At 34.7% G+C, this 14,159-nt stretch overlaps 1 protein-coding gene across 4 annotated transcripts; it reads left to right on the top strand.

Moving 5' to 3' along the window:
* Window positions 1–5,680: 5,680 nt before the first annotated feature.
* On the top strand, window positions 5,681–11,131 carry LOC140863891 (anaphase-promoting complex subunit 11). Of its 4 annotated transcripts, none has more exons than XM_073267665.1 (5): window positions 5,681–6,029; window positions 8,489–8,639; window positions 8,710–8,739; window positions 9,503–9,610; window positions 10,614–11,131. In XM_073267665.1, exons 3-5 carry the CDS (start codon window positions 8,721–8,723, stop codon window positions 10,727–10,729), a joined length of 243 nt encoding a protein of 80 aa, XP_073123766.1. In that variant the 5' UTR covers window positions 5,681–6,029; window positions 8,489–8,639; window positions 8,710–8,720; the 3' UTR covers window positions 10,730–11,131. The 4 variants fall into 4 exon arrangements, with proteins under 4 accessions (XP_073123766.1, XP_073123767.1, XP_073123764.1 ...); XM_073267666.1 differs by having other exon boundaries at window positions 8,533–8,639; XM_073267663.1 differs by having other exon boundaries at window positions 8,710–9,410; window positions 9,492–9,610; window positions 10,614–11,129.
* The last annotated feature ends 3,028 nt before the right edge of the window (window positions 11,132–14,159 follow it).

A 14,159-nucleotide genomic window follows, 5' to 3' on the forward strand; every position in this document is an offset into this window, starting at 1 on the left:
ATCACAATAATTTTGCATCACGGGCCAAAAACACCTGTGATGCAAAATAACAAAGGGGACGCTGCCAAAGCAGCGTCCGCTTTCTGCAGGAGTGGACGCTGCAAGCGGATCCTGCATTTTACTGCAGGGTCCGCTATTGGCAGGGGCGTTTTGCAGTAGTACTTCAAAACACCCGGCCATGCATTATTTGTGCAAAATATATATATTTTTTAAATTACATATAAAAAAAACCCAAGAAATTTGTTGTGGTCAAGTTGGTAATTTGATCGCATGATGATGTCAGCGTTGATAACTTCATTGTACGTTTCTACAATGGTGTGGTAATGTTGAAATATTATTTTTAATCTATTTAAATAATGTTTTTAAAACATAATAAAAATACAATTAACAAATTAAAAATATAAATAATTAAATTTAATAATTACATAATAAAAATGAACATAAATATAAAAAATTAAATATTATTATTTTATTATATTTAATATTTTTAAACATAATAAAATTGAACATAAATATAATAAATTTAAAATACACATAATTAAAATTTAAAACTTACTTGAAATATAAAATCACTCGAAATAAAGATTACACACAATAACAAAATACAATAAATAAAAAAATACAAAAAATTTAAAAGGATTACAACCGAATAAAATATAATGAGATAACAATGAAATAAATTGCTAATTGAATCTTTTTCGAAGAGTTTGTTCTTGCATCTTCATGTAGTACTGACGTTGAATGTCAGTGAGCCTTGGATCGTTAACATTTTTTTTCCATGATTCGATTTTCTTGTTCTCTCTCCATTCTTTCTTGCTCCCTCACCCTCATCTCGTGTTCCATCATCCTCATTCGAACTTTTTTTCCCCATATTTTGAGCCATTGTTGCATATTGCTATTTTGTCAAAGCAGTCCTCTCTTCATCCATTTTTTTTTTCTTTCTATTCATGTATTGTTTTCAACATTTCCACCATGTTTGTATCTTTCGATCCTTCTCCTCTCATTGCCCTTTTGAAGGCCTTCCGTCCCATCGGCCTAGTGGTTTTGCTCACTTCTTGCACATCATTTCCTTCTTCGCCGGTTTGTGTATCAGATGGTGTGGAGAAAGGAGAAGGAGATGATTCACCATCAATATTCTTAAGCTTATTCGTAGCATTCGTCGAACCTCCTACGAATTTATCGAACGACCATATCTTCCATTTTGGTTGATCCTTCAACACTAACCAAGATTTCTCATCGGACCATGGATGGTTATGATCTTGTTCGTACATCGTTTGAGCTTGAGCATACTAAACAAAACAAAAAAAAAAAAGTTCGAAAATGTTGAATTTAAATTTAAAAAAATTATGAATTCATACCTTCATATCAAATGAAGATCCGCTTTGGTTGAGTGCTTCAAGTTCGCTCATTTTGTTTTGTAAGGCGAACACTCGTTTTGAAACATCATTCCAATGTTGCCGCATGTTGTCCGGTGAGCGTATTTTCCATCCATTTGGTAACTCATGGTTATATTCATTCCAAACCAATCCCCAAAAACTCGAGTTGCTTTGATCATTGCCAAGTGTCGGATTGGTTGAAGAGTTGCACCATGACTTTGCGAGATGTTCATCTTCAACCTTCGTCCAAGGTTTCCTTCTAATGCCTTCACCACCATCGCCAACAACAATATTTTTCCTTTCCTTCTAGGTTTAGTAAACGGGGCTTCAAAGGTAGAGACGATATTTCGATGGGATTTTGGGAGAATTGAGTTTGGTTGAACATAAAACTCAACATTTGCTCGTCGGTGAATTGAGAATTATTTTGTGAAGGAGTATTGAGATCATTATTTTTCCATGAATTCATTTTCGAAATTGGATTGAAAAATATAATGAAAGTTGGAGAATATAGAATTTTTGGAATTCAAGTAGTAGAAATTGTGAATTTTATGAGATGCATCCAAACCTATTTATAGAAGAAGACTTGAATTTGAAAAATATAGCCGTTTGTACTTTTTCAGAATATTAAAAAAAAATTCGGATTTTTTTAAATTTTTAATTTTTTTTAAAAAAATAGGCTGTAATTGATCTGGCCGTTGATCTTCAACGGCCAAATCATCCCAGCCCTTCTTTTTTTTTTTTTTCCGTTTTTCTTTTTTTTCTTTTTAATAAAAGGGCCAGAAAAATATGGCCCTTTATTTATCAACGACCAGAAATATCTGGCTGTTGATTTTAAAAAAAAATTATTAATTGGTGGGCCCCGCGTGAAAAATGTTAAAAAAAACCAATAGTGGTGGGGTCCACATGAAAAAAAAATAAAGATGGGTGGGCTTGACCGCGCGGAGAGGCTCCGCGCGGGGCCCACCACTTGATCGCATGCGGATAACATCTGCGTGCGATTTCCTCGCCCCTTGGAGGGGCGAGTGATGAGGGGGGCGATCAACCCAAGTTGATCGCCCCCTTGGACATGCTCTAAATCCCATCAATTGCACAGACGCGCGCACTGATGGCGCACGAACTCCAAGACATGCATTGGATCACATGGCCTAGATAAAGGTCAAGATTCTTATACTCCATCTTGAATCTTTTTTTTTTTGAAACACAGGACATTTTTCATAAAATCAAGAACAAGAAATAGGAGAGTACAAACCAATGAGATCACCAATAAACGTCGGTGTCTCCAACCAAACAAAAGGACTAGCATAAAAACGAGAATGCCTAGCTAACAGATGAGCAGTCTTGTTTGCTTGTCTACGTACAAAATGAACCGAAAGGCTCGAGTTTAAAGATAAAATAAGCTTACACTGATCAATGATACCTCCAAACTCCGTAACATCTATATCTTTGGCTTCCACTGCATTGTAGACAACCTGAGCGTCCACCTCAAACACAACATTTGAAAGCTCCAAATTGTAAATCCATGACAGTGCTTCAAGAAAGCCTATAGCTTCTCCTTCCTTAACACATCATAATCCCTTCACCAACAATGTTCTGGCCATTATGAATCTGCCTTCGTCATCTTGCACCACCATCCCTATTTCAACGGTTTTGATATCCTCAAAGAAGGCCGCATCAATGTTACATTTCAGACCACCCTGTTGTGGGGGTTGCCAAGAGTAGGTACAATTCTCATCATCCAATCCATGTGGTGGATCCTTCATACAAGAATCTAATATCCAATCAATCAAAATAGTCAGTGCTGTAGATACCACTCTTTGGGGAGGCTCAATGCAATCTTCCCATAAATTTAAGTTTCTTTACTTCCAAATTGCCCAAATGATAGCTGCAAATTTACCCAACTCCATATCACTAAGCTCATGAAAGATGTTGAAAAGACATTTAGAAAAACTCACACCTCTCAGCTTGATAATCAACTGCCTGGAGTAAGTTAGCTTGCTCCCAACATTCTCGAGCGAAGGGGCAGACACTAAAAGTTTGCCAAGTTGTCTCCATATCTACATTACAAACCACACACACACACTAGAGACTTGGATACTTCTTTTCTGAAGATTAGAACGATTAGGGAGACAGTTTCGACCTGCAAGGATTTTAAATTTTGGTGGAACTTTGAGCTTCCAGATTTCCTTCCAGTTTTCACTAACCTTTCGAGATTCCGCATTTGCATCAAGGTTCGTGACCAAATGATATCCTGTTTTAACCGTGTAGGTGCCATTTTTACTAAAATGCCAAATCCTCTTATCAAAGCTCTGAATCGATCCAAGAGGAATCTCAGCAATTGACTTAGCATCCCTTTCACGAAAAATGGAGCCAATGAGATCATGGTCCCATGCTCCTGACCCATGCATCATTAGATCTTGCACATTCCAATTATATAGATCAGGTATCATGGGTAGGCTCACATAAAAATTATGCGGATCTCGTAACCATGGTTCCTTCCAGATATTGATGAGGCTGTCATCCCCAATTCGCCATCTAAAACCCCTTTTTATCAACACTCGAGAAGCCAGAATGCTACGCCAAGCAAAGCTCGGATTATGCCCAAGTTGGACAGTTAGAAAATCCCCTCTCAGAAAATATTTAGCTTTGTAGATACGACAAATTGTATCATTAGGGTCAATGAGAAGTTTCCACCCTTGTTTCCCAAGCATTGCCAAATTGAAGCCATAGAAATCTCGAAATCCCAACCCTCCAAACTCCTCCTTGATACTCAACCTCTCCGAGCTAAACCAATTCAAACCTCTCGTAGAATTATATTTACGACCCCACCAAAAAAAATTGATAATTTTCTGTAATTCATCTGCTAAGAATTAGATTTACTCCATCTTGAATCTTGATGCATCACTCTATGCTCCACATGTTAAACAGTTGACATATGTACTTTGATTTCATACAATCTTATTTTAGGAATATTTTTACTTCCTATTTTCTAGCAAACAAAATCTTAATAAATTCTTCACCCATTTATTATCTCCCATATTTACCAAATCAATCAAAACAAATTCATCTTTTGTCATCTTTGAAATATTTGTGTACGACAACTGAACAAGTTTAAAACATAATAATTAAAAATTTAAAGTATATATATACATTGATTTATGAATTATGCCTATAAATCTTTCGAAAAGATAGTAATTTTTTTGTAGAAATTTAAATATTAATTTTAATTTTATTCTATCAAAGACACTTCCCTCTATTTACCAAATCATTTTTTTAAAAAAAATGTTCATCCTTCTCTTTGACATATTTCTGTACAACCACCACAAAATTAAAAAATACATGATAATTAGCAATTAGCACAATTCATAAATCAATGTGTGTGTCTATATATATATATATATATATATATGCATACTTTAAATTTCTAATTATTATGTTTTAAACTTGTTCAGTTGTCGTACATAAATATTTCAAAGATGGCCAAAGATGAATTTGTTTTGATTGATTTGGTAAACATGGGGAGAGAATAAATGGGTGGAGAATTTATTAAGAATTTGTTTGCTAGAAAATAAGAAGTAAAAATATTCCTAAAATAAAATTGTATGAAATCAGTCAAAGTACATATGTCAACCATTTAACACGTGAAGCATAGTGCCATAGAGTGGATACATCAAGATGGAGCAGAGGAATCTTGGCCCTAGATAAAGGGTTGTGATGTTTCGCAATCAATATCCATCGGATGAATCTAGACCGTTAGATTGGTGGTTGAAATATGCTAGATTAACAGGTACATCCAAGTGATATGATCGGTTTGGTTGAGTAGATGCTACCCGCAGGGTACTTAGTATCCTGCGGGTGACGTGACGGCTCATGATTGGTTAAAATCAATGGGCCCCACATGGAACCCACTAATTTTGACCAATCATGGGGTTACACATCACCCGCAGGGCACTACCCTGCGGACGACATGTACTAAACCGAACAGTTTAGTACATGCCGCCCACATGACACTATCATGCGGATGACATGTAACCTCATGATTGATCAAAAAAATGGATTACACGTAGGACCACTAATTTTAACCAATCAAGAGCCACCACATCACCCGCAGGACATTATTCTGCAGGTAGCATCGACACAACCTATATGATCATCTAAAAGAAGTGCGACCTGAATAGTTTATCTAGAGTGAACGCACAAGATTTTATCTTGCAAAAGGATATCATCGAATGGCTGAGAAATAAAGATCAATCTGGCGAATTCAAATCTGATGGTCAAAGAATAGTGGGGGACACGTGTCACACAATGGGAATATGGGTAGCAGCACTCCAGTAGCATAACTCTCCTCCTCGTCTCGCCGTCTTCGTCTTCTACATTCTTTCCTTTACATTTTCGAAACTTCAAGCTCCGATCTACGCCGCCTTGCTGCTTGAAGAATTTATTTGAGCATAGATTTGGAATCCATTCTACGAGGGCTATCTACCACTACCCATTTTCCTGAGTTTTAAGCTCGTACTGACAAACCCAATTCCGGCAGCCGTCGCCCAGCCGCCGTCATTGCCGTCTCCCAGCCGCCGTCATTGCCGTCTCCGACCGTCCTTCAGCCTTGGGTCGAGGTTGTTTAGTCGTTTGAAGCTTGTTTTCATAGCCTAGAAGGTATGATTCGAAATTAGGGTTTCGAATTTGGGGATTTTCGGTTAATTCGAAATTATATGATTGATATGTGATTATTTGTTGGTTGTAGTTGCTATATTTGAGCCGATTGAAGGTACCAATAGATTTTTCGAATTTATGGAGTTAAATAAATTTCGAATTATTTTCTACGGCTTGTTCCTTTTTCAGTTTTTTATGGGCGAAAAATTTATGGGTTTTCCTGAAATTCAAAGGAATATTCGATCTAGTCAAGAAAAAGAGAAACTTTGTTATCTTCATGGATTTGTTTAATTTTTTGAGCTCAAATTGATGATCTTTTGTTCTGAAATTGTTGTTGTATGGTATTGTTGTATTCACTTTTGAATAGTTGAGATGTTTATAAACCAAATATGTATCTATTCGGTTTTTAGGAGTTTTAGTTAGTTAGTTAGTTTTTTTTTTGGTGGGGTGGGAATTTCAATTTTGCAAGATATATAAGAAGCTTTTTCTTGTTTTCTATATCGAATAATATTTCCAATAATATACACGCGAATTTATTTAGACTTAGTTCAAATTTTCCAGATTCATCTATCTAGGATTTTTGGAATTTTTAGAGTGAATTGATTGAGAATTGGATAGTTAAATGCTCTAGAAATTATATATGTTAGTTCCGGGATTCATTGGTATTTTCCGGTAATTTCAGATTATTAATCTAAGGATTTTCGAATTTATGTAGTTAAATAAATTGATATTTCGATATCTAAATGCATTTGAATTGTTTGATATTAATTTCAGAATATTTCATGGTTTATAGATTGAGAATAGTGGCTAGTTAGATTTTTTATAATGAATTTTATTATGATGTTATTTTATATGGTATTGGAAGTTTGATTTAATATTTTAGGATGTTCTTTTTGTTATTAATTTTAATTTATAATTAATTTATGGAGATGTATTTTATTGTATTTACACTTAATGAGCCGGAAACGAGCCCACTTAACGAGCCAGAGAACGAGCTTGTAAACGAGCCAGAAAGCGAGCTCGTAAGAGAGCCAAATAACGAGTTCGCTTAACGAGCCCGAAAATTAGCCGAACTCAAGCCAAGCTCGTTAAGTAAGATAAATGAGCTTTTCACGAGCCGAGCTCGAGCTTCTCACAAGCTTAGTAATTCGCTAATGAGCCGAGCCCGAGCTTCAAAACAAAAGCTTGGACCGAGCTCGAGCCTCGACATATACTTAACGAGCCGAGCCTGATACTGTTCGGCTCGGCTCATTTACATTCTAAAATAAATATTATAATAACACACAAGAATTGTATACTTATGTAAATACATACATACATATATACATAGATACATACACACATAATTAGTCTCCTTCTCTCTCCTTCCCAAAGTCCATCCACGCGATCCTCTTTCTCCCCAAACCCTAGCAGCCTCTCGATGCCGTCTATTCACCGCCCTAGCCACAGGAAAGGTACCGATTGAAGCTAGAAAAGGTCAGAGCTCGTACTTGGCTTCAATGTAATACCAAAATATCGAGGAATCTCGGCCCAAAGCTCAAACTGTCGCCCCGTTTGCGACTGAAGCTGCGTTCTTTTTCTTCGCGATTTTGAGTTATTTCTGGTCGTTTCTTGGTTTTCCAGCTTGGGTTAGAAGCTTAAAGCAGTATTTGAGCCAAGCCCAAAACTCGCAGCCATTTCAGACGTGATTTGGGATTTCTCCGGCGTGCTGCCGCAGTGCCAGCGCCGCGATAAAGCTGCTGTTCGAGTTCCACCGTAGGATAGACACGACTTTGGACAGTTTCCAGCCTTCATCGCAACTGCAGTAGTGTTATCTTGGCTCCAGTTATCTTGTTTACTTTGAGCGCAGTATAGGCATCACATATTGCATTTCATAAATATGTTTATGCAGGATTTATTATCATTGTTGTTATTTAACTTTTTGTCTTTTTCATACCAAAATCCTAACCTCACTTATTTGTTGGGGTCTACTGTGGCTGCTTTTGGGCACCATGGTAAGTCAGCCAAGGACCAAGTGATTTTACAACACCAGGCGGAGGATTTGCTGGAGGAGCTTGTTGATGAGTTTGGATTGTGTCACGTCTCCTAGATATTATATGTATTATGTCAAAGTCGTTTTTATATTTCTCAGGGAGATACCCTGTGTCTCTTTATTGTATTTGGGAGTTGGTTACCATGAGTTGAATGTTTTTATGTTGATATCGAGCCTTGCCTGCTCAAATACTTGTTTCGATGTTTCGTTTGTTGTTTTGCCTGGCCGGCACTTGTTTGTGTGAAGTTTTAGTTTGTGGTCTTATTTTTGTCAAGGTTTTCGGGATGTCTTATTTACGTTGAGGTCGTGTCGAAATTTTCTAGGCCCGAAGTTTATTTTAAACCGTTTCTCGTGGCTTTCGCTATTTATTATATTATTTATTGTCTGATAATTAAACGTAATTGGTGTAACAAGGCCTCACATTCTTCAGGTAGAAGTTCTTGAATCAACAAGTGTTAAATTCATATAATTCAGGACTGTTGGGAGACAATTACTCGGGATAGCTTCTAGAAGTTGGCTGAGCAGTTTGGACAGGAAAGATTCATCGAAAGATTGCATCTGTCATTGTTTATATCTGAAAAGTAAGGCACAATTTTATTTTATATATTGAGCTTGGATTTATGTTTTTTATAATGTGTCTTGATTTTGTAGGAGACAAGAAAATGAAAGTCAAGATTATACGTATCCTTCATATTTAAATTCATGAATACAAGCTTACCTTTTTCCAATTTAATGTTCGCATTTTTATGTAGCATCATTTGACGAGATCCGCGAGACTTAGTATCTTTAGCCAGTCATTGAACACTAGTAATGTTGACTTGATTGTGTGTCGATTTGCTTTGCTTTTCTTTGATTTGATTTTCTTTCTTTCTTTCTTTATTTATTTTTCTGTAGTTACTTTATTAATACTGCGATTTGTTTGTGATGCCAACATTGATAATTCTTGTTCTATGCGAATATTTAATTCATAAGACTTGAATAGTACAATTAAGAGTTTATGTTTTGAAAAACTAATGAAATAGATGTAGCTGACATGAGAAGAATTGTCTTTCCATTAGCAGAAAAGTCTGGTCTTTGTATTTATGATAATGTATTTCATCGGATATCCTTCTTCGAATCATGTTGTTTTATTTCTTTCACTGGGATAGTGATTGTAAAATTCCTGAAACCTTTTAAATTCCTTTCACATTCAAAATTTGACAATCCTTTTTAGTATAAATATTGCATCCTTCAGTGTGTCGAAGGGCTTTTGTTTGTCTAATTGCATTCATAGCTGTACTACCTATTGCAACTACTTTGAATAGTTTTCCTTGATCCTATCATATGCAAATGCCACCGGAACTGATGATAGAGTATGATCTTGACATCCTTTTTATATTGCCATTTTCTTCCCAAATTCAAATAGCTTAGAGCTGTTCTTCAATATATTTTAGGTGGCATGCAGTTGCTTCATGGACGTGGGATGCTCAAGATGAAACCTGCGGCATTTGTAGGATGGCTTTTGATGGTTGTTGCCCTGATTGTAAACTCCCAGGGGATGATTGCCCTCTGAGTAAGAGATTATTTAGTGCTGCATTTTATATGAGTATTAGGCGAGAGGATTCACATGAAGATTCACTTCCCATATGCCTGCAATCCTCAATTCTTTATATATGATACAAAGTCCTTGTACATAATGTCTTGCAAATGCCAATGATGCTGTTAGATGCCATTTTTTTTCTCTCTGCATAATTTTGCTATGTTATTTTCACTTCAACACATTCGTCTATCCATGGAAAATATGTATATCGTGTTAAATTAAAGGATTGTTCACATATCGAGTCCGTTTGGATTTTGTAGAGGTTTTTAAAATAAGTGCTTTTAAAAGCTACAATTTTTTGTTTTTAAAAAAGCTCTAATTTTGACTTTAAAAAGTGCTTATTTAAGCACTTTTTTTGTCAACCAAACACCTTGTTAACTAAAAAGCACTTGAAAAAGTGCTTTTTTGGTTTGGCTTTTGAAACCTAACGGGGCCATCATTAAGCCATTAAACTGTTGATTTTTTTACTACATTGGATGTGGCATAATGAGGCAATGGTGGGAATTAAAGATTGTATCGTGAACCTACATGTATTCCATTGATTTTAAAATCACATTGTTTTCATATGTACTATGTAAAAAGTCGTGTCTTTTTTGCCCTTGCCCTTCCTTTTTTGGGAAAGGGTATGGAACTATGATCATACTGCAATCATCTCTCTTTTTTTCCGTTAGTTGTAACAAAGGTTTATATTTTTCAGAGTTATTAATATATTGCATTTGTACAACTATAAAACTTTAATATATTTTCAGCTTTACCAATGTCTGATGCTCTATTTTAATTGCTAACTCTTCTCCATCAAAATGAAAATATACTTTTTTCCCAGTTTCATTGCATCTCCTACGACATCCATCGTCATATGATCGAGACGATGAATTATTGTTGTACTTCATCGTATTTTACTCACTTTATGAGGGGGTTAGTTAGAAGAGATTATTCAATCAATTAGTATGTTTACTAGCAATTTTATGTTGTGCAGTCTGGGGTGCTTGTAACCATGCCTTCCATCTTCATTGCATATTGAAATGGGTGAATTCCCAAACACCGCAAGCACATTGCCCCATGTGCCGTAGGGAGTGGCAGTTCAAAGGATAAACCCCAACTAGATGAATTGTTCTCGCCCTCCATACTCTTCACACCTCTGATCTCTCGTCACCTGGTGCCACAATTATGATCACAGGAGCAACATTTTCCTTCTTGGTAAGAATTTGTTGCATCAAAAGTGTTGAAGACTTGTAAATTTGTTCTACGTGAGAATGATTAGTAGGGTAATATGAGAGGGTGTGGCTGATAACAGTTGGTCGTAGTAAAATGGAGAAACGTTTAATCGCGATAGTTTTGTTTGGTACAAGCAGGTAGAAGAATACTGATTGCAGAAATCGGTATCCTGGTAGGAGTTGATAAATTATTACATGGACTAACAATGCATTGTTTTGTGACATAATCTGTGATCTACTATTTGAACTACGAAGAAGATGCTATGACTATCTCAATTTTCGAACTCTTGGTGAATAAGTCTATTCTACATCATTAGGCACTCAAAAGGCTTGAACTATATGGGATGTGTTTCACCTCTTATAAAACATGTAATTAGGCCGTGTTTGCAATAACTAAAAATAATTGATTATTGAATTTTAGATAAAAAATATTAAATTGTGTTTTTCTTAAATTTAGATTTGGAGTTCGTTTATGCTTTTAATTAGAATCCGAAAATTGGTCTTAAAGCGAGTTTGCTTGTCCATGAGATTATATTATTTTGGTAAATAAATAATAATATTTTTTGGGTCATTTTACCTCTGTAATTTTTTCCCAACACGAAACCCTTTCTCTCATTTTTTTTCTTTTTTTTTAAGAATAAAATTTGTAGTATTAATCATGTCAAAGAGATTTTTAATTACAAGATTTATCAATCAAAAAGAAAAATTATCCCGGACACAAACAAACGGGGATGTGAAAGAAATAGCAAAATTTGTAAGGGCAAGAGCAACGCCATTAGTCGATTGTTTGACATGCGTAATAGAATCGATATATGCTCGACCAAGTAAACGGTTGACATCTAGAGTTATAGCACCAGTAAAATTATTATCCTCCTCTGGACAAGTGACTGTTTGCACTGTCACGAGAGAATTCGATGAGATCATATGAAGCTGTAAATTATTTTCCCATGCTAAGAGTAGACCTATTGGAGTGCTACGAGTTCAGCATACAACATAGAGATAGCCTTTTGAATTCTTCTCCCAAAAATTATAACCGGCTGACCCTCATGATTCCTAACCACCCCACCAATAGCATAACTCTTGGTACTGTCATTGTAGGCCGCATCTACATCGAGGCGAAGTTGGTTAGTTGGAGGAGCTGACCAAGAGTTTGGTGATGTGCAAATACCGGATCTGGGAACAACATGAAGAGCTTCTTGCTGCTTGAAAATCCCTTAACAGATCACTGCTCTTCTCAAGACCTCTCGACAAAGCTCTAGGATCTTTAGCATGCAGGAACTGAAGTCGATCGTTCCAAATTGCCCAAGTTCCCATCGCAAAAAACTTCAAACTCTTGGACACTCAACTTATCATGCAATCAGATGAATAGATCCCATATATCTAGATGCTTCACTTGTTTCAACAACGACCAAAATTTCGTTACCTTCCACCTCGAAATAATAGCAGGGCATGCAAATAAATCATGGTTGGTAGTATCACTATGAAACTTGAAAGGATTTGACGTCTCAATTACAGAAATACCAGATATATAATTTCAGAGGTAGTGTTATTTGCAGTGCTGACAACACTTCAAAAAACACTTATGCAGCGGAATAATTAAAACTAACAAAAATAAATTACTCAGATATTTATGCACAAGTAATTAATACTTGTGCGGTGCCTCATGGCAAAAAGATCACTAGTAAAATAAATCAGTTTACAAAAACAACTAGTGATTGCATACGAAAATAGATTTTCTCAATATATTGAGAAAACAATAAAACAACCTAAAAACTAGTCAAAACTAGAACAAAAACCAATAAGATGTTTTCACAATCAGCCGATGACAAAAGTCCCCAATCATCCACTTTCAGAACACTCTTCACTCGTGTGCTTTTCAGTGTCTTCAACACTCCTCGGCAACACTGGATCTCGACAATCAAAACTTCAGAATTTCTTCAATGGCCTGCTTTTATTTTCTGCAATTCTCGTTCTTAGTATCTTTTTCATTCTATAGGATAGTCTTCTTAAATAGAACTTTTTGGAAATCCTACCTAAAAATTCAAACACAAAAGTTGTTAGGATAAAATATTTGATCAACATACTTGATAAGATATAACTCATATCTTTGAACAAGAGATAAGGTATTCAATATCCATGATAAGATAAATATGATAATATCAATTTAAACTCAAAAGATCAGATTAAACATATGTCAAGAAAAGACAAAATTAAACAAAATAAAAAAACGTGATATACAAAAGATAGATATACACGTTCTTTCAAAACTGACATAAAGGCAGAAACCTTGGACGAATAGATTTTTCAATAGTCTTGACTATTTATTTTAAATCTAATCGTTAAAAATTATTCTACTATCTCTACTGACATAAAGGCAGAAACCTTGGACAGGACATGGTGAGAATGCAATTTCACTTCAGTAGAGATAGTAGAATAATTTTTAACGATTAGATTTAAAATAAATAGTCAAGACTATTGAAAAATCTATTCGTCTTCAAAGAAATGAACTGGTAATTTGTTTGTTAAACAAGAAAGATATTATACCTTTTCAAAAAATTCATAAGTTTTTACATATTAGTTTAGTACAAATTTCTTTTAAACCAATAACTTTAGTAGAACTACCATAAAGCTTTCTAGCAGCTTTGAGAGATGATAAAAATTTAAATTGGAAACAATCCTTTATAGGAATTATTAAGTCTAGTCTCGCTCACGGACCAATATATTTTGATGTTTATCCCAATATTTCTTTATCCTTATAAGATATAAATATTTTTGATGGTCTAACATTAAATGTTAAAACTCATGATTATAATTATACTCCTGGGACATAAGTTATATGTATCTGTTATAAAATTTATTTAAAACTTTTATTTACCTTAAATTCTATGTGTAAAAGAGTAGATAAAGACTTAAATGAAATAATTTTAAAATTTGTAGAGTTAACTATCTATATTATTGTAATATAAGTGTAATCAATAAATAAACTATATGAAAAGATAGTGTTATCATATATATATATATATATATATAATTATAGTAAAAAAATAAGTTTCACATTAAATATAATAATAATATATTAGAAACAAAATAAAAATACTATTCTATCTTTTCAACCATCAAACACAATATATTAATTTATTTTCAAAATATCATATCGATTAATTGAAGATAAATCTCTAATTAAAACATGAAGTTTGTGTTCCGTTCTCAACTCATAAAAACTTATTCCAAAATTCCTGACCTTATTCAAAACTTTGTTTTAAGCTCCCTAACAACTAATTCACACACATTTCCCCCTTTTTATTTTC

The sequence above is a fragment of the Henckelia pumila genome, chromosome 4, assembly GCF_033568475.1.
Source record: "Henckelia pumila isolate YLH828 chromosome 4, ASM3356847v2, whole genome shotgun sequence".
In the NCBI taxonomy this organism is placed as follows: domain Eukaryota; kingdom Viridiplantae; phylum Streptophyta; class Magnoliopsida; order Lamiales; family Gesneriaceae; genus Henckelia; species Henckelia pumila.

Bases quoted from the DNA above. Each gene is read 5' to 3' on its own strand.
- LOC140863891 (XM_073267663.1), top strand. From the start codon at position 9,382: ATGCAAATGCCACCGGAACTGATGATAGA. The intron at 9,411-9,491 runs GTATGATCTTGA...AATATATTTTAG, and splicing joins CCACCGGAACTGATGATAGA to GTGGCATGCAGTTGCTTCAT. The intron at 9,611-10,613 runs GTAAGAGATTAT...TATGTTGTGCAG, and splicing joins AGGGGATGATTGCCCTCTGA to TCTGGGGTGCTTGTAACCAT.